Source organism: Dromiciops gliroides, chromosome 4 (genome assembly GCF_019393635.1).
Source record: "Dromiciops gliroides isolate mDroGli1 chromosome 4, mDroGli1.pri, whole genome shotgun sequence".
NCBI lineage: Eukaryota > Metazoa > Chordata > Mammalia > Microbiotheria > Microbiotheriidae > Dromiciops > Dromiciops gliroides.
In genome coordinates this window covers 111,117,588-111,136,939 of record NC_057864.1, presented here as the reverse complement: position 1 = coordinate 111,136,939, position 19,352 = coordinate 111,117,588, and the positions used below count along the sequence as shown (strand labels likewise).

Here is a 19,352-nt window from a genome sequence, read left to right as displayed (position 1 = left end):
GTGATCATACAGAGTATGCTAGGGTCCCCTTAGTTCCTGGGTGAGTGATCACTGAACATTAGTGAGCAGGACTCAAAGATGGCTTCAAAGATGGGCTTGGCCTGCAAATCCCTATTCCAATCAAGGAAATTGTTGCTCTCCAGTGATGCATGTGACTTATGAGCAACCGGGGACCAACCGTTTATATCTTTTTCTTTGGCAGTTTTTTTTCAAGCTGTATGTGTCATAAATAAATTTCCCATTTGCGAGAATCATCTCAGATTTGTTTTGAACCTGACAGTCCCGCAATAGATGCCACACATTCTTATTCATTTCTACACAGGATAATTTATGCCCCAAATACCGCTTTGACAGCAAGTGAGATAGTATAATTTTCAATTTGGGTTAAAAAAGACTTAAACCCAAATTATGGCAACTTGGGAGACTCCATAGACCCTACATATTAATCATAATTATCTAACCATGAAATGCATTTATGGGATGAAAGATGCTGCCTTCCTTGTCACTGTCAAAGTACTGGATGAGGAAAACTTCCTAGGAGAAAATGCAGGTAGTTATCAATTCCGTCTTTTCTTTCTACCTTTCTTAAAGGAAACAGATTTTCATACCTTTCAGTGACACCAACAGAATACAGATTCTCTTCACTTTTCTGCTGTCAGTATGCCATTGCTGCTGAAAATGTCTCTGTGCCTTCTCTCTCCTTATTAGAAAGGGAGCTCCTTGAAGGCAGGGACCCTCTTTGTATCCCTAGTACCCAGTGCAGTGCTTTGCACATAGTAGGTGCTTACTAGGTCCTTTTATCATTAATTCACTACTGAAAAATCATGTGTGAATTAATGCTTGCTATCTTATGTTTCAAATGCACTCAGGAAAGGGATGCTGAATCAAATGCCTTTGTAAAGGAAAACAACCATTTTCTAGTGAGAGAAGTAATCCCCCAATTTATTTTAGTTTAAGACCAAGAAGCAGTTTGTTACAAAGGAAAGAATATTGGTTAGGGAGTCAATGGACCTGGGTTCAAATTCTGCCTCTGATGCTTACTACTTTGGTGACTTTGGGCAAGTCACTTAATTTCCTTGGTCCTCAGTTTCTTTATATGCAAAAAGAGGAGACTAGACTCAATGGTCTCTGAGATCTCTTCCAGTCCTCAATCTCTGATCTTATGAATTTTTGTAACAACAATAATAAAATCTATCTAGAATTTATATAACATTTTAAGGTTTGCAAAGCACTTTACAAATATTACCTCTTTTTATTCTCACAACAACCCTGGGAAGTGCTATTATCCCCATTTTACAGATGAGGAAATTAAGGCAGACAGAGGATGTCAGTCAATTAACATTTACTAAACACATATGATATGCCAAACACTACACTAAGTGCTAGAGATATGAAGAAAGGCAAAATAAGTCTCTCCTCTCAAGAGGTGCATAGTCTAATGGGGAGACAACATGCAAAAAACTATGCACAAATAAGATACTTAGAAAATAAATTGAAGATAGTCTCAGAGGAAAGGAAGGAAGATTAAAGAGGACTAGGGAAAGCTTCTTGTAGAAGCTGGGACTTTAGCCGAGCCTTAAAGAAATCCAGCAGAGGCAACAAGGTGGCACAGTTGATAAGAGGACCAGCTTTCAAGTCGAGGACCTGAGTTCAAATCCAGGCTCAGATACTTTCTAGCTGTGTGACCCTGGGCAGGTCACTTAATCCTGATTGCCTCCCCACAAAAATTATAAAAAAAGGAAGCCAGGGAAGCTACGCGGTGACATTCAGGGTCACCTACCTAGGAAATGTTTGAATTTGGATTTGAACTTGACTCTTTCTGCTGCTAGGTTCAACATTCTATTGACTGAGTCACCTAGCTGCCTTTCTTTACTGGTTTTCATTTAAATTTGATAGAGTTAAAATGTGTGGGAACTAGACTGAGTCTCATTTTCTGTCTTGCTTATGACACACGACACAATGCAGGTGTTCAAATGTGATTCATTTGCTCTCCTACATAGACTCTACTTTCCCAACCATCTTTTTTCAGTGATTGCTGAATTTTCTTCTGTTACCCAGTTTGTCCATCCCAGACCTAACCTCTTTGTTCAAACCAATCTTTTCCTCCTTCTCTTTCCAGGCACAGCTCGTGGCCTGGATGGTTTTGTGGATCTGCTAGGAAGCAAGATTATGGCTTGGGTGACCTCTCCAGGGCTCTCTCAGGCAGGACTAGATATTTTTAATTCTGTTGCTTAAGAGGGACATTTATTCATCAGGGAGCATTAATTTTCTGATTTAAAAACAAACAAACAAACAAGAATACAAATGGGAATGTGAAGATGTACAAGGAGTTAATGAGTTTATTCAGTTTCTGCAAATGAACTTGTTAGCTTAGTACAGAAGTTTTCAGAATTTGGTCTGGGACCCTGAGAGTCCCTGAGACCTTTGCAAGAGGCCCATGAGGTAAAAATCATCTTTATAATAATAGCAAGACATCTTAATTTCTAATATGATAAATGTTGTTGTTGTTTTGTCCTTCAATCTCAAAGAGGACCATGACATCAGGAGGTGATGTCATGTGACCTGCAGTGAATTGGATTTAAGTGAGGAAGGGCTGTGCAAAGTCACCAGCCTCACTGTATCCTCCATAGCCATCTGGGTCCAGTGGCAAAATATATAGCAGGATGACTGAAGGTGGCCCTAGATGTTTAAGGCAATTGGGGTTAAATGACTTGCTCAGGGTCACACAGCTAGTTAAGTTTCTGAGGTCAGATTTGAACTCAGGCTCCCCCCAAATTCAGGGCCAGTGCTCTATCCACTGTGCCCCCTAGGTGCCTTAATGTGATAAATATTGAATACTCAAACCCATATAAACAAAAGCTCTTGGTGGTTCTTAATTTTTTTTTAGTGAGGCAATTGGGGTTAAGTGACTTGCCCAGGGTCACACAGCTAGTAAGTGTCAAGTGTCTTAGGCTAGATTTGAACTCAGGCCCTCCTGACTCTAGGGCTGGTGCTCTATCCACTGCGTCACCTAGCTGCCCCCCTTAATAATTTTTTAAAACTTAAAGGGATTCTCAGATGAAAAAATGTTGGAAAACCACTGGCTTAGTTATTTGGTTAGAGTAGAGTATTGCAAAGACCAAGGTCAAAGGTCTGTGCATCAAGTTGCTTCCTAGAGAGACCTTTGCAGGTAGCGTAGCTCAGGTGGAGCGGTCATTACATGTGCCTGGTCTGTATTATAAAGAAAACTAGGCAAGAGGGTATAAATAGCTTAACATATCTTATTCCTCTGCAAAGGGGTTGGGGGACAGATTATTACCTTGAAATAACTAGAAACCTGCTGACGATGGGTCAGTAACACCATCTTCACAGGGGAGGAAGGGCACAGTATTTCAGAAACAAATACATGAGTAAACCCCAGGAGGTGGAAATATTTATTCCATTTTCTTTAGTTAAATTTTGGAAGGCCTTGAATTAGGAGGTCCCTGGGAAACTTGAACAACTGTAAGTCTATTCAAATATAAAAATCCCAATTTATGGGAAAACTTCAAGAATTGTCCAAGTACTTGAAAGTACAATTGCCTCCTTGGCCTTAATCAAGAAAACAGCTGTCCTGGTAATCATGTTCAATTATAGGGTACCTGATTCCAGCCTTGGGACTTGGCTGATCTGGAAAGGAAAGGCTGTTGGTGTGTCTAGAATACATTGCTGTATACTATTTGCAGCTATTTTCTTTTTTCCTGCTATGTTCTCCATGGCTCCCTGGGGATTCAAATTGTGTTTTTCTGCCCTGGAAATCTGGAGGCAACATAAACATACTTCCAAAGCTATTTTTAACCCTCAGCTGTACAATAGAGGACAGTTTGGAGTTAAATACAGGCCTTTTCCATCAATCATCCTATCTCTCTCTCTCATTTGAATCTCCAATCTTTCTCCATTGGCTTCTTTTATTTTGCCTACAATTGCTTTAAGCTCTGGCCTTTCCAGGCTTAATCTTTGGATTCAGAAACTCCCTTGAGCTGCCATTGTGTTGGCACAATCAGCAAGAGAAACTGATCACAGAGCAGGAAGCCACTATTGCAGGGTGTCAGGATCTTGCGTCCTCTGAGACTGGTAGGTAGCCTAGGAAGGGAGATATGACTCAGGCTTCTGAGTCAACGCCTCTAACCTATCCCCTTCATACTGTACAGGTATTGTCATGAGGGACCGCAATTGTGACTCTTTTGTGGCAGGGCAGTCCAGCCTTGGCAATTTGGTTTCTCCGGGTTTCCTCTTAGGCCCATTCTTGTGTTCCTCTTTTTTTGGGTGGTACTCTAGGGTATCTAGAGTCTCATGGAACAGATGGTAAGCTACTTGAGATCTTCAGGCATAGCATGTGCCGAAGGATTGGGCAGTGATGACATTGTGTCATGAGGTCAGAGAAAACCCATATCCTTAAATCACACCTTCTGAGGTCTCTATTGTTATTTTGGGTGTGTCTGTACCAGAGGTGCAGCGGTCTTAGGGCCATGGCATCCCTTATATATCCTCTCCTTTCCTTCACTGCCAGACCACTTGAAAAAGTAACCTGCAGTAACTGGCCAAACTTCCTCCTCATTCTCTCACTTGTTATGATTTGACTTCCATCTGTACTGATTTACAGAAATGGTTCATTACAAATGGCATGGATCACCAGGTCTCATGACTTTCTCTCCCTGGAATGAAAGATATGCCACGTCTTCCTTGATGTCTTTTTAGTGTTTGATACTGTTAACATCTACTTTCTTCTGGAAACTCTTCTGCTTTGGCTATAGTAATGGAGCACTATTCCCGCTGTCCTTTAACGTCTGGGACCATTCCTTTTCTGTCTCCATTCCTGGCTTCTCTTCCTTGAGCCACTGCCAAAGATTCTGTCCTCAGCTCCCTTTTCTCATTTCTCTTCACATTCTCTTTCAACAATCTTATCCATTCTCACGAGTTCAACCATCTTTGCTATAGAGATGATTCTCCAATCCGTGTTTCTAGATGTGAACTTTCTCAAAGTTCCAATCTCATATTGTCATTTTGATGTTTCACCAGCATCCTTAACTCCAATTAACTCCTATGTCCAATTTAATTTAAAAAAAGATTTGTCAAGCACCTACCATGTGTTGTTTCCTATGCTAGACACTGAGAATATAAAGATGAAAACAAGGTACTGTTTCCAAGAAAGCAATTTAGTAGGGAGAGTTGGAAGAATATTTTTCAAATTTTTAATTAATTAATTTATTTAGAATTTCCCCCACCTTACATGTGAAACAAATTGTAACATAAATTTTTAAAGCTTTGTGTTCCAAATTCTCTTCCTCCATCCACATCCCACCCTTTAAGAACTCAAGCAATTCAATACAAGTTATAAATGTGCAGTTGTGCCAAACATAGCAGACAAAACCCCCCAAACTTTAGAAAAAGGAACTAACAACAACAATAACAAAATATACATCCATCAGTTCCTTCTCTATGGATGGATTGAATTTTTCATAAGTCCTTCAGAATTGTCTTGGATCATTGCATTATAGAAAATAACTAAGTCATTCAAGCAGATCATCTTACAATACTGCTGTTATTTTGTATACAATACATTTCGATTTGCATCAGCTCATGTAAGTCTTTTCAGGTTTTTCTAATAGCATCCTGCTCAGCCTTTTTCTTTTATAGTAAACTACATTTATATGGTATTTTAAAGAGAGATTTCCTTACAAAACACCCATGAAGTTGATTATTGCAACAACAATAGCTAACATTTATATAGTGCCTTATACCTGACAAAGAATTTTCTTCACAATAGCCCAACAAAATACCATTATCATCACCATCACCATCACCTCCACCACCATCATCATCATCTTACATTACTCTTGCCTCTGCTTCAAGTTTTTTTTCAAGTTACTATTGCTAACTGTGTTTCCCTCCATCCCATTCACTCCCCATGATATTTACTCTATTTTCTACAAGTTGGAAGAATTAGAGATGAATACACAGATAACTATCATATAAGCTACAAAATGGGAAGTATGTAGAAACAGTGTTGCCTAATGGTTGCCTAATGGTCTCAAGATCAGGAAAACCTGAATTTGAATTCTTCCTCTGACAAATACCAAATGTGTGACCTTGAGCAAGTCATTTACCTTCTCAGTGAAGAGTTTCTTCACTAGGAATTCCTTGAACCAATAAAGTTACATTTCTAGTCACTCAGCGCCTAGAGCCATCTTTACTATCCCTCTTTCTTGCCTCCTTCTTGTTTTGGTAATGCCTGACTCTTCATGACTCCTTTCGGTGTTTTCTTAGCAAAAGTATTCAAATGGTTTGCTATTTCCTTCTCCAGTTCATTTTATATATGAGGAAACTGAGACAGACAGGGTGAAATGACTTGCCCAGAGTCACACAGCTAATAAGTATCTGAGATTGGATTTGAAACCAGGTCCTCCTGATTCTAGAGCCAGTACTCTATCTACTGTGCCACATAACTGCCCCTGAAAACTCTTGAAGACTATAAATTGTAGCATAGTTGTTGATCAGTACTGATAGAGACAATTTCCTCATTAAGAGATCCAAAACCAATAAAATCACATATCCAGGGTGGAGAAAGATTAAAAAGAGGTTATTTTTGTTAGATTAATATTAAAATTCTTTTGTATTCTTGGATTATACCCAAGTGGACGGTGAGTAGAAGGCAGTGAAGAAGGATGCTGGGCTCAGCAGGTACAGTTCTGCATGGCTAGGATGCATTCACCTGTCAAGAAATCAGTAAGCCCACTTGCACTCAAGCCATGGCCACCACAGAGTCAGAAGAAGCAAGAAGGATATGACTGTCAAACAAGGAATCAGTTACTACTAACAACTTCCATTCGTGTAGCACTGGTTTATAAAGTCCTTTTCTCACAACAATTGGGTGAATTCAGTTGTGCACACATTACTTTTCCCATTTTGCAGATTGGACTCTCTGGCATAATACATGCCTCTGATACTGATATTTTCATTCCGACCTATTGCAGAGTGAGTCTTTATTCAATTTTGCAAATCAAATTTACATGCAGCACAATATGAATCAAGAAATTCTTCACCTTAAGCATTTGAGACCCTGCTTTCTAATCACCTGTTATGTGAGTTTATATGTCTTCCTCAGGACATATGCATTTGGAAATGACCTCCAGGAAGTATGGTCCATATATAAATTCTTGGGTAGGAGGATCCTCAATCATAATATGTTTATCTGTGGTTAAGGGGCAACTAGGTTGCATGGTAGATAGAGTGCCAGGACTGGAATCAGGAAAACTCATCTTTCTGAGTTCAAATCTGGTCTCAGACACTTACTAGTCATGTAACCCTGAGCAAATCACTTAACCATGTTTGCCTACATTTCCTCATCTGAGCTGGAAAAGGAAATGACAAACTACTCCAGTATCTTTGCCAAGAAATCCCCCAAAAGGGTCAGGAAGATTTGGATATTCCTGTTAACAGGAAGTAAAAGAAATTTGGCCCTCATAGGTCAGATTATTAGGAGTAGAAGCAACTGACTAGAAATGGTCTGAGTCAAAGTTAACTAGATTCTTCTCTGCTTGAGGCAATGAATAGAGAATGGACAATATGGTTCTGAGGGTCTTCCTTCTGTCTCTACTCTGAAGGCAGCTTGTAATTGGATATCAGAAGGAAACTATCCTGGTTTTTAAATGCTTCTATTCCTACCATCAAAATTTTTTTTTTCACTTTAGGAAAAGGAGATGTATTTGGAGATGTATTCTGGAAGGAAGCCACACTTGCCCAGTCCTGTGCCAATGTCAGGGCCTTAACCTACTGTGACCTGCATGTGATTAAGCGGGATGCTCTGCAGAAAGTGCTAGAATTCTACACAGCCTTCTCTCACTCCTTCTCAAGGAACCTCATCCTCACATACAATCTGAGGAAAAGGGTAAGTGAATTTTTCTAAGATTTGTTGGTGCAGTATTGGGTCACTGTCTTGATTGGAAAATAGTCAGTTTAAAGCCAGAGATGAGGACTTTGGCTGAGATCTCTTTGTTGCCTGATTCCTGAGACCCACACTGTGAAGAAGTAGAGAAAAGTGATGGCCTTCAGTGGGAGTGAGGAAGGAGTGCGTGCGCACTGATGAGGGAGAATTGGGACTTTTGGTCTTGATTTATTATTATTATTTTTTTTGGTACGGTCTTCTTCCAATGACACATAGGCCCAATGTCATTTTGGAAGGGTGTAGAAAGCATAGGGCCTATCAGTTTTTGATTATCAGGATAAACACTGTTATCTCCATGGTGATTGGGGTTTGTGATGCTGGGGCTCGATGTTGTTAACAGGTTGGTAATGCAATGAAAAGAGATGAGAAAATGATTTAATCAGGTGCAGGAAATATGGAAGTTATGAAATTTGATATCTCAGAGGATTTTTTTTTCTGTAACTGTCAACTCAACTGGTTCGGAAAATGATTAACAATGCATGAGACAGACAATTTTTCATCTGAAGTACTTTCTTTAAATCTCAAATCATCTGAATTGCTCCATTGATCTCAGCAAGTATTAAACTATTTGTCTTGTATTCTTTTGGTTTTCATCCTCATTGGTTCCTATGCAGTTCATTCTACTTTCTTGTTGTTAAATCAGTCACAGGATGGATTGCCCTGGTGCAGCATAGAGGCAGGGGGGAAAACACAGGGCATCATTTTGAGAGATGGTTATGAGAAGCCAAAATCAGCTAGTGAGATTGGTTTGGTTTGCATGTAGGATGTCCAATTTCACATCATCCTCAATCATTTCCTTTTGCTTGGCCACGTATAATAGCACTGGATTCTAGTGCTATTTACCAACAACCAGCATCTCCTGACTCCTAGGCCCATTCTCATCTTGGCCACTAACTGGTTGTGTGAGCTTAAGCAAATTGACCAATTGAGGCCTCAGTTTCTCTATGTGTAAAATGAATGGATTGGGCCAGATGGTCACACGATCCCTTCAGACTCTACCATTCTTTTAGAAGGGCTACATAAAATGTCAGAGCTAGAAGGTACCTTAGAGATCATGTCCACCAATTGCCCCATTTTATGGATGAGAAAATGGAAGACATCTTAGTCCACTCTCTGGGTTATCGTCAGCCACGATAACAGAAAATCACTGAATTAAAAATCAGAGCCATACACTATGTAGTACAGCTACAACCCCTAATCCCAGTTTCCATGCTCGGGGTTCCTAGTTTTCCAAATTCTCCATTTCAGTAATAGACACACGATCATAGAGCACTGAGCCTGGAGTCAGGAAGAAACTGAGTGCAAAACCAGACATAGACCCTGGACAAGTCACCTAACCTTTGCCTGCCTCAAGGAGATAGTAATAGCACCTACCTCACAGGGTTGTTGTAAGGATCAAAAAAGACATCTGTAAAGTACTTAACCACAGTCCCTAGCACATAATAGGTGCTTAATAAATACCTGTTTCCTTTAACCCTTTCATTTTTCCTTTATTCCCTTCCTTCCTCAGAAGAAAACTGAAGATCAGAGGGGAAATATCTCTTGCCTAACATCAGCTTCTGCCCTTGTTTTATGAACTTGAAATATGTGTTACTTCTTAGTGGCTCTCTCTCTCTCTCTCTCTCTCTCTCTCTCTCTCTCTCTCTCTCTCTCTCTCTCTCTCTCTCTCTCTCTCTCTGTGTGTGTGTGTGTGTGTGTGTGTGTGTGTGTGTATGTGTGTGTATTTGTGTTGAGATCAGGTCTTGCTATCTCACCCAAGCTGGAACTGCTCATAGGCCAATCACTCTGCTGATTGGCGTGGAATCTTTGGCTTGCTCAGTCTTCATCTTGGGCTGGTTTACTCTTCTCTAGGCAGCTGGTGACCCCCTGCTCCCACAGACTCACAATACTGGTGCCAGCCCTAATGAGCACCCCAGAAGCTTTAGCCTTTCTATGCTCAAAGTGATCTACCAGCCTCAGCCTTCCTGGTAGCAGGGATTACAAGCCTGTGCCAGCACGCCTGCTTTTAGAGGCTTATTGTTAATTGACTCTTAAAGGACCCACCTTTCCGATACCAATCATTTATTCTTTGTTTACCCGCTTAAAAATCAAAGCATCTCTTTGGCCAAGGTTTGCAGGGATTTTGCCTTCATGGCAATCTCTCAGTTACTATGATTCCAGATTTGAATTATATACTTCCTGAGAATCACCAAGGGGATTACTGAGTTAGAGCACAACCCTTGTGTGTTTATGGGGGTGAAGCTGGCGGGGAGAGGCAGAAGGCATCTTTATTGTTTAGCATGGTTTCCTGATGCCTGGGAACACAGGGCATTTGCAGTGGGGCTTCTGCATGGGGATCCTTAGCCAAATGGCTCATCTCCTTTGGGAGGGGTGGGGCTGGGCTGGGGTGGGGGCGGGGAGTATGTATTCCTTCTTTTTGTGAAAGCAAGTTGATTGCAATCAGTGTTCAATGTTGCTGAGAACACAGGTGGAAAAACACACAGTTCAGGTCATCTGGGGGGAGGAAGAGTCATTGTGTCTGGCCTGCAGATCAAGTTCATCTATTTTCAAATAGCAATTTCATACTTTAAAAAACAGCAATTGCAGAACATATTGCTTAGCATGAGACAGTTGACTTGCAAATGGATCAAAGTGAAGTGCAAGCAAGATCATTTATCAGAAGTCATGTTGTTGTTGTGTTCAGTCATGTCCAACTCTCTCTGACCCCATTTAGGCTTTTCTTGGCAAAGATACTGGAGGGTCTTGCCATTTCCTTCCCCGCCTCATTTTACAGATAAGGAAACTGAGGCAAACAGGGTTAAGTGACTTGCCCCAAAGTGACCTTAGAGGTCCTCATTTTGTAAATTAGGGAACTGAGCTCCAGGGAATTTGCCCAGTCTTCCATAGGCAGGACGTGTCAGAGGTGGAGTTTGAATCCAGATTCTTCTTCTCCAAAGACAGGTGTCCCTGCTTTACATTTGTCTGTCACATGTGCCTTCTTTTTTAGGAACTAAGAACTTGCCATTTTCAGCATTGCTGTTGTAGTTTCTCATCATGACCCTCTGAGAATTAATTCATAGTTATACAGGGCATAGAAAATGAGAACATTACATGCATGAATTACTCTTATAGTTATTTTTCTCCTGGAAAAGTGAAGTATATTCTTATAGCTGTTTGTATCTTGGCCAAAGTAAGTGCATTTTTTGCAAAGATGCCTGAGAACACAGTGCTTTTCTGCTCTACTTTGGTAAATCCATTTTACAAAGAAGCCGGTGTGTTTGTTCATTGGTATTATAGACCACATGTGCACTGAACCAGAGGCTTTTATTTTTCTTTGCAAATGATGCATTTCATTCTATCATGTCAAGAAGCTTAACAAATAAAGAGAAGGCCCATCCTTAAGGAAACGCTTACCTGGAGAGGCAGGGACTCTTGAGAATGTGAATGCTAGGAATAGGAAAATATCGAGGCAGTGATTTGTCTCTCCACCCACTGCTGCAGGGGAGCCTGCCCAGCTGTGCTCCAAGTCTAATTTAGTTTAGATATTTTTGAGTGGTCACTAGCAACAGGATCCCTTGTAACCACATGCAGGTCATTGCTCACAGAGGGAGCCCTAATGTCCCTAGGAAAAGCACTAGCATCCTGACCCTTAACTCTGGAACATTGGAGAAGCCAGGGTCATCATCCTATTTTTGATTTGATTGTGACAGGGCCTTTGACCAAATTCCTTTGAAGGAGGGAGGATCTGAGGCAATTTGACAACTTAGATAAGGTTGCCAGAGAGTCAAAGGACTATGTTGGAGAGAGAACATACAGCCCTCCTTCTCCACTCTACCATCCCCATCCCACAGTGCAAAATAGCTAAGGAAGGGGAATTAGGGCCCTGGATAATCCAAGACAAATGGAACCATGGACTGTCAGTCCCCGGTTTCTCCATTCTATGTACACTCTTTCCATTGGTCTTTATCTCTGCCTGAGAAACGATCCAACAAAGATTTATTAAGAACTCACTGTGAGCAAAACACTATGCTTGGCCCTGGGGAGACAAAAACATAAAGAAAATGGTCTTTTCAGGGAGTTTACATTTCTTGTTGACATCAGGGCATTGCATAACTTGAACGTATACAAGCTCTGGGCTAACTCTGCCAACCCCACTTGCATTGATAAGTTGAGTCTCTAGAGCTTGCCTGCATTGTCCCAACAGACTTCTAGGGTTTGATCTAGAGGTAGTTTGGGGGTGATTCTTTTAATTCAGAGTAACTCTAGTTCACTTAATGTAATTTAAAAAATAAAAGTATTAATTAAAAGTTAAATGTCAGTCATGTATTTAATAGTATACTTATATACATTTTAAAATTGTTTTTAATGGCTAGATCCTTTTGCTGATAGGCAACACTAGCATCTTCTCATTCACCTCTTCTTATCTCCTGTTGGGGCTATCCTGATGTTGTCTTCATTTTCCTTACTGATAGTTCTGTCAGGGTGTCATAAAGTGAACTTTTTTCTTCATTGTCTTTACAATTTATCTCTTTAGTTTCATTCTCAATCAGCCTCCTAGGTTCTGGGAGATTGGTTCCTTCAGCCTCAGTGATGAGAGTTTGGAATTTTTCCCCCACTACGATCATTTGGATGGTGAGGGAGACGCAGCATAATTAGAGGATGGATTGCAGTCAAAAGACTAGACCATTAACAGCAGTCAGCTTATTCGATAATTGTCATTTAGCTAATTGGTAGGGTGGTACTCAGTCCTATTTTTAGCCAATATCTCTTGTGGACTTGGATGCCTTACACTGTTTTTTTAATTAATTTGGGCCAGGGGAGTTTTAGAAGGTAATCGGGATTAATACCAATGCTTCTTTCAAGGAAAATACCATATAATTTACTGATGACTTATTTCCTAAAGGTGAGGTTGACATAGTGAGTCACCTTGGCTATGTACATTTTCAACATACTTCAACCAAAGGTAATTTTTGTTTGGTAAACATTTGGTAAAATCTTTTTTTGGACAAAATTTGGACAAAAATTTGATAAAATGCATTATCCATGTATAGAATGGGTCAACATTTCAATCCTAAGATTCCTCCCAATCCAGAATAAATTCATGTAGAAGAGTGGGAAGCTTTGGGGAAATGAAAAGCTTGGTTATAAATAAAAGTCCTCAGAAATAGCATCCTTCTCCTCCATTTAAAAAAAATTGAGCTTCTGTTTTGAAATGGTCTTCCATAAAGTCTTCTCTCTTCCATGCCATCCCTAGTCTATAGTAATAGCAATGATAGAAGTGAAATACCAACTTCAGAGTCTGTCAATCCATAACAATGCTTTACGAATACTAGCCAATGGGGACAGCTAGGTGTTGCAGTGGATAGAGCACTGGCCCTGCATTCAGGAGGATCTGAGTTCAAATCCGGCGTCAGACACAACACTTACTAGCAGTGTGACCCTGGGCAAGTCACTTAACCCTCATTGCCCTGCCAAAAAAAAAAAGAAAGAATACTGGACCACATGTTCAGGAAGGATAGGGCTAAGTCACTATAATTTTCCTCTTGATGCACAAAGAACTATGTCAGCAAGGAATTGTGTGTGTGCGTGTATGTGTGTTTGTGTTTGTGTGTGCGTGTACACACTGATTCCTCTAGCAGCCTCAGATGTTTGTGCCCTAGACTTCCATGATAATTCCAGTCAGATATATAGAGTTTTATACATGATATATAAAGTTTCTTTGTCATAGTGATATTAATATTGTTGTTGTTGTTGTTAATAACTAGCATTTCAATAGTGTTTTAAGGTTTGAAAAGCACTTTACAAATATCATCTCATTTCATCCTCACAACAGAACTGGGAGATGTGTTCTATTGTTAATGTCATTTGATAGCTGAGGAAACTGAGGCAGAGAGAGGTTAAGTGACTTGCCCTGGTTCTAGTTAGTAACTAGTGAGTATCCAAGGCAGAATTTGAATTCAGGCCTTCCTGATTCCATGTCCAGCCCTCTATCTACTGCACTAACCAATTGCCTCATAGTTTGGAAAGAACCTCAGAGAATTAACTGACTGATCTAATCCCCTCTTTTTATAGATGAGGGAAGTTAAGTGATTTTCCCAACAAGTAGTAAGCATCAAAGGTGAGATTTGAACCCAGGTGTAATTTGGGAAGGAAAATGTGTGTCTCCTACCAAGATATAGGAGACTAGCCATTCATTGGACAACCAGGACTTGAAGTTGGATATCATGGGGAAAACTATCTTACTTCTCAAGAAAACTTAAAACTTTGTTTTAATTTCTGTATCTGGGAGCAATCAGTTCATAATTGATGATAAATGAGGTGCTTTATAATAAGGTTTTAAGGTGTTTCTTGATGCTTTCCCCACTTAAAATACTTAGAATTCTGATATCCTACTTTGTCCATACTGAAGAGAGCAGGTAGAGGGGTGGGGTCATATTTTGGCCTAAAATGATTATCTGTCTCTTCTGGAAACTCCAAGGGATGGTCAGGTGCCTAAAAATGAGAAGAGGAAGGAGCTGACCTGACCAATATCCAGGGTGAATCCTTCAGCAGTGTGTGTGTAAGGACTATGAAGGTCACAGCAGACTGGCCTGTTAATCAGAATGACTTTATGAAGAATGAGTTCTGGGGCAGCTAGATGGCACAGTGGACAGAGCACCGGCCCTGGAGTCAGGAGGACCCGAGTTCAAATCCGACCTCAGACACTTAACACTTACTGGCTGTGTGACCCTGGGCAAGTCACTTAACCCCAATTGCCTCACAGAAAAAAAAAAAAGAATGAGTTCTGCCAGACTAATTCCTGATCTAATTTCCTCCAATGATAAAGAGAAGATTTGAAGGTATGAAGAAGGGTTAGGCAGAGGAGAATGGTCATTTATCTTGACTTTATCAAGAGGATGGTCTCATAGATTGGGGTAGAATATGAAACTTAGTCAGGAAAACACAATTTTAGATCCTACCCCTGAAACTTATTCGCTGCATGACTGTGGGCAAGCTGCCTAATATCTCTGAAGCTCAGTTTTCTCATCTGTTAAGTGGGAAAAATAATACTCATAGATATCTTATGGGCTCATTGTAAGGTTAAAATTAATTATGATGTGTATGAAGTTCTTTTCTTTTTTTAATTTTTTCCAATTCCATGTAAATATAGTTTTCAACATTCATTTTTGTAAGATTTTAAGTTCCAATTTTTTCTCCCTCCCTCCCTTTGACAGTAATTAATCTAATAAAGGTTATGTAGTACAATCATGTTAAACATATTTCCACATTAGTCAAGTTATGAAAGAAGAATCAGAACAAAAAGAAAAAACAGGATAAAGAAAAAAAAAACCCAAAGTGAAAATAGTATGCTTCAATCTGCATTCAGACTCCATAGTTCTCTTCCTGGATGTGGAGAGCATTTTCCATCATGAATCTTTTGGAATTGTCGGAGAGCCAAGTCTTTTATAGTTTATCATCACACAATATTTATGTTACTGGGGGCAATGTTCCTCTGGTTCTGCTCACTTCACTCAGCATCAGTTCATGTAAGTTTTTCTGAAATCTGCCTGCTCATAATTTCTTATAGCACAATAGTCTTCTATTACATTCATGTACCACAATTTGTTCAGCCATTCCCCAATTGATGGGCATCCCCTCAATTTCCAACTCTTTGCCACCGCAAAAAGAGCTGCTATAAATATTTCTGTACATGTGGGTCCTTTTCCCTTTTTATGATATCTTTTAGATACAGACCTAGTAGTAGTATTGCTGGGTAGTATAGCCTTTTGGGCATGGTTCCAAATTGCTCTCCAGAATGGTTGGATCAGTTCACAACTCCACCAATGATGCATTACTGTTCCAATATTCCTACATCTTCTCCAACATTTATCACTTTCCTTTTTTGTCATATTAGCCAATCTGATACATGTGATGTGGTATCTCAGAGTAGTTTTAATTTGCATTTCTCTAATCAGTAGTGATTTGGAGCATTTTTTTCATATGTCTATGGATAGCTTTAATTTCTTTATCTGAAAACTGCCTATTCATATCATTTGATCGTTTCTCAATTGGGGAATGACTTATATTCTTATACATTTGACTCAGTTATCTATATATTTGAGAAATGAGGCCTTTATCAGAAGCACAGACTGTAAAAATTGTTTCCCAGCTTTCTGCATAAAGCTCTTTGTGAACTTGAAAGTGCTATATAGATTTCAATGATTATTAATATACCTCACCATAACAACTCAGACAATATGGCCTAGCTAGGCCACTAGGTGGCACAGTAATAGACTCCTGTACCTGAAATTAGAAAGTCCTGAGTTCAGATCTAGACTCTAGTTGCTAGTTGTTTGACAACTAGCTGGGCAAATCACCAAACCTCTGCCTTCCTCAGCTTTCTCATCTGTAGAATGGAAATCATAATAGCACTACCTCCCAGGGATGATCAAATGAGACCATATTTTGAAGCTCTGTATAAATCTTAAAAGCATTCAATAAATTCTAACTATTATTAGCTCCAAATCCTGTTAGTCCAATACATCCTTTCTGGGAAAGTTGTACTCCTAGAGTAGTTGTCTGGACCTGGCAGTTAATTCATTGGATTTCATTGTGATGTAATGAACCAAAGGCTTAAAGTTCATTCACATTATGAACTAGTTGCCTTCGCCCTTTTCTTCAATCATAGACTGTATCTCCCAATCCTGACCAACACAGGCTCTCATAGAACATCAGAATGTAAAATCTAGAAGGGACTATAAGTGGTAATATTACAGGTAAGTCCTAGACAGGGGAAAGGATTTGCCCAATATCACACAGCTGCTAAGTGGCAGAATCCATTAGAATAAAAGCCCCTTGAAAGTACAGACCATTCTCCTTTTATCTTGGTATCCCCAGCACTTAAACATAGTGCCTGGAACATAGTAGGCTCTCTAAAAATGCTTGTTGATTGAATAGAACCCGAAGACTCTTAGCATCTAGACTAATCTTCCTCCTACACACCATGAATGCTTGCCCATGTTGGGTCATTGTTTTCTTGGGCAACTGAATGAGTGAAAATACATGGCTTAGGATATTCATCCCCATTAGAGGAAAATCAATTCAAACAAGGTTGGGCCAGGTACATTCCTATCATTTAGCAAGGTCCCTGTTATTACTCATTATCAATGGCATTTTGTCAACTTGGGTTTCATTTTGTGACCTGAGTATCTTGCTTATCTCAACCTTGGTCATCATTTCTCTGTAATTGAGAAGCACAGGGCTATAGACCAGGGCATAAGCTTTCAGACAATTTTATTATGGGTGCTGACTTAGCTTTTGCTCCATGGGGTTGGAGAGAAAGCATTCAAGCCAGAGTCCTTGCCAAGTAAGTAGGGGTCAAGTGATTATCCAGTGGAATCATATCCCAAATGATATTTAATTTGTACTTGACTTTCTGAGAGAGGAGCTGAAATGTCTGGGTCTTTGTTAGGTTAGTATAGAGTTGGTTTTCACTATAATATGCTGAGCATGATTGACTCAGGCTATATTTAGAACAGAAACCTTTGACCTTTCTACTTTAGTAGGCAGTCCTGGAGTGAGATTCTCTCCATCAACGTTTTTGTAACCCACGCATCAGAGATGCCCTATTGACACCCACTTTGAAGGACTTCTCACTACTCTGGCTTGTTGTCCTTACCCAGATGATCTGGCGTCCTCTGGAGTGAAGTCACCAACTCCTATTTTCCATTTACACCCTTTTACAGTCTGCTTATAAACTATCTTTGCAGACTGATTTGATATTAATCTTTTATAGTATTATATAATACAATTTTTTACAAATAATATTTGTAAAGCATTTAGCACTATGCCAGAAACATGGTAGGTACTATATAAATACTTATTCCCTTCCCCTCCTTCCCCCTCATCCAAAACACAATCAAGCTAGCTGGCTTGCTGTTCCTTGAAAACATTTTGTTTCCCACTTCCATACCTTTGTGTAGGACATTTCCTGTGTCTAGAATGCTGTCCTTCCTCATCTCTGCATCCTTAGCTTCCTTCAAAGCTTATTTCTGGTCCTGTGCCCACAGCTTTTCATGTTCTTCACCTCTTGAAATTTCTTTGTAATTTAACTCATATATATATATATATATATATATATATATATATATATATATATATATATATTCTGTTGACTTGTCTATGTACATGTTCCCACCCTACTACTGTAGAATCAAAGTTCTTTGAGGATAGTTCCTGTTTTATTTTTATCTTTATCTAGAAAGGATATCTGATAAGCAATATAGATGCTTATACAGCTGAATTACAGATTTACAGATATACATAGTATACAGATATACATAAGGCTAAAATACGAAGGGTAACTTGTAGGCTTCATCAGCAATCAGAGGAAATTGAAATGCCACCAGTCACTAACCTTCTCCCATGAATATTTATTGTTTTTCAGTCATTTTCAGTTGTGTTTGACCCTTCATGACCCCAGTTGGGGTTTTCTTGGCAAAGGAACTGGACTACTTTGCCATTTTCTTCTCCAGTTCATTTTACAAATGAGGAAACTGAGGCAAACAGGGTTAAGTGAATTGCCCAGGTGCTGGGGCCAGATTTGAACTCAGGAAGATGAGTCTGACTTCAGGTCTGGTGCTCTATACACTGTGGCACCTATCTACCCCAAATCTTAGATAGACTGAATCATTTACAATACTGACATGAGTCTGGATTTGGTATGGGGTGAACCTGGTTTTTTCTTCCCCTTGGGAGATGTTCCTTTTGCCTATTTGAAAACTTGCCCATAGGTCTGTAGGTTTAGGTTGATTAACCCATTCTCTCCTTTGCTATTTCTCAGCTCATATGATTCCCCATGCACAACTGGGTGAAAAGGGAATGACAGGTAGTCATGGAGATCCCCAGGATTATAGTGTACTGGGAAAAACGCATTTATCATCTGGGCTTGATACTGAGTAAAGCTTGTCAAACAAACACTGGGCATTGTGTTAGATTTGCTATACATACAAAGGTAAATAAAATCATAGTCTTTACCCTCACAGAAACTACAAACTAGAAGGGAAGATAATGTTTCTAAGAAAGGACAAGGCAAATAATTCCTGAGTCTTTTTTGCAATCTTTCTGTCATCCTAGAAAGCACCTTTTACACCATAATCACCCAGTGTCCCCACTGATTGGTTAGCTCCCTTTCTGCCTTTGATTTATTTAAAGAACCTTTAATCTTTGGCTTCTATTTCCATTACATGTACTCCTAAAGTCATTTTATGTCCTGTCATCTCACCTTTCTACCTTGATTGCCATATAGTATAGGCAATCCTGTTCCCACTTGAGCATTCTTTTATTTTTTCCAAATATGCCCCATTCTTTCATACTGCATTTTTTGTTTAATATTATTTTGTCAGATATCCAAGTTTTGATCAAACACCTA

At 39.6% G+C, this 19,352-nt stretch overlaps 1 protein-coding gene across 3 annotated transcripts in view; it reads left to right on the top strand.

The window, feature by feature from the left end:
- The window catches only part of KCNH1 (potassium voltage-gated channel subfamily H member 1), a 548,878-nt gene that overhangs the window by 352,928 nt on the left and 176,598 nt on the right, over positions 1-19,352 (top strand). For all 3 annotated transcript variants that reach the window (XM_044004835.1, XM_044004833.1, XM_044004834.1), the window contains exon 10: positions 7,710-7,906. In XM_044004835.1, the coding sequence (XP_043860770.1) occupies positions 7,710-7,906 (197 nt within the window). The remainder of the gene's footprint in view (positions 1-7,709; positions 7,907-19,352) is intronic.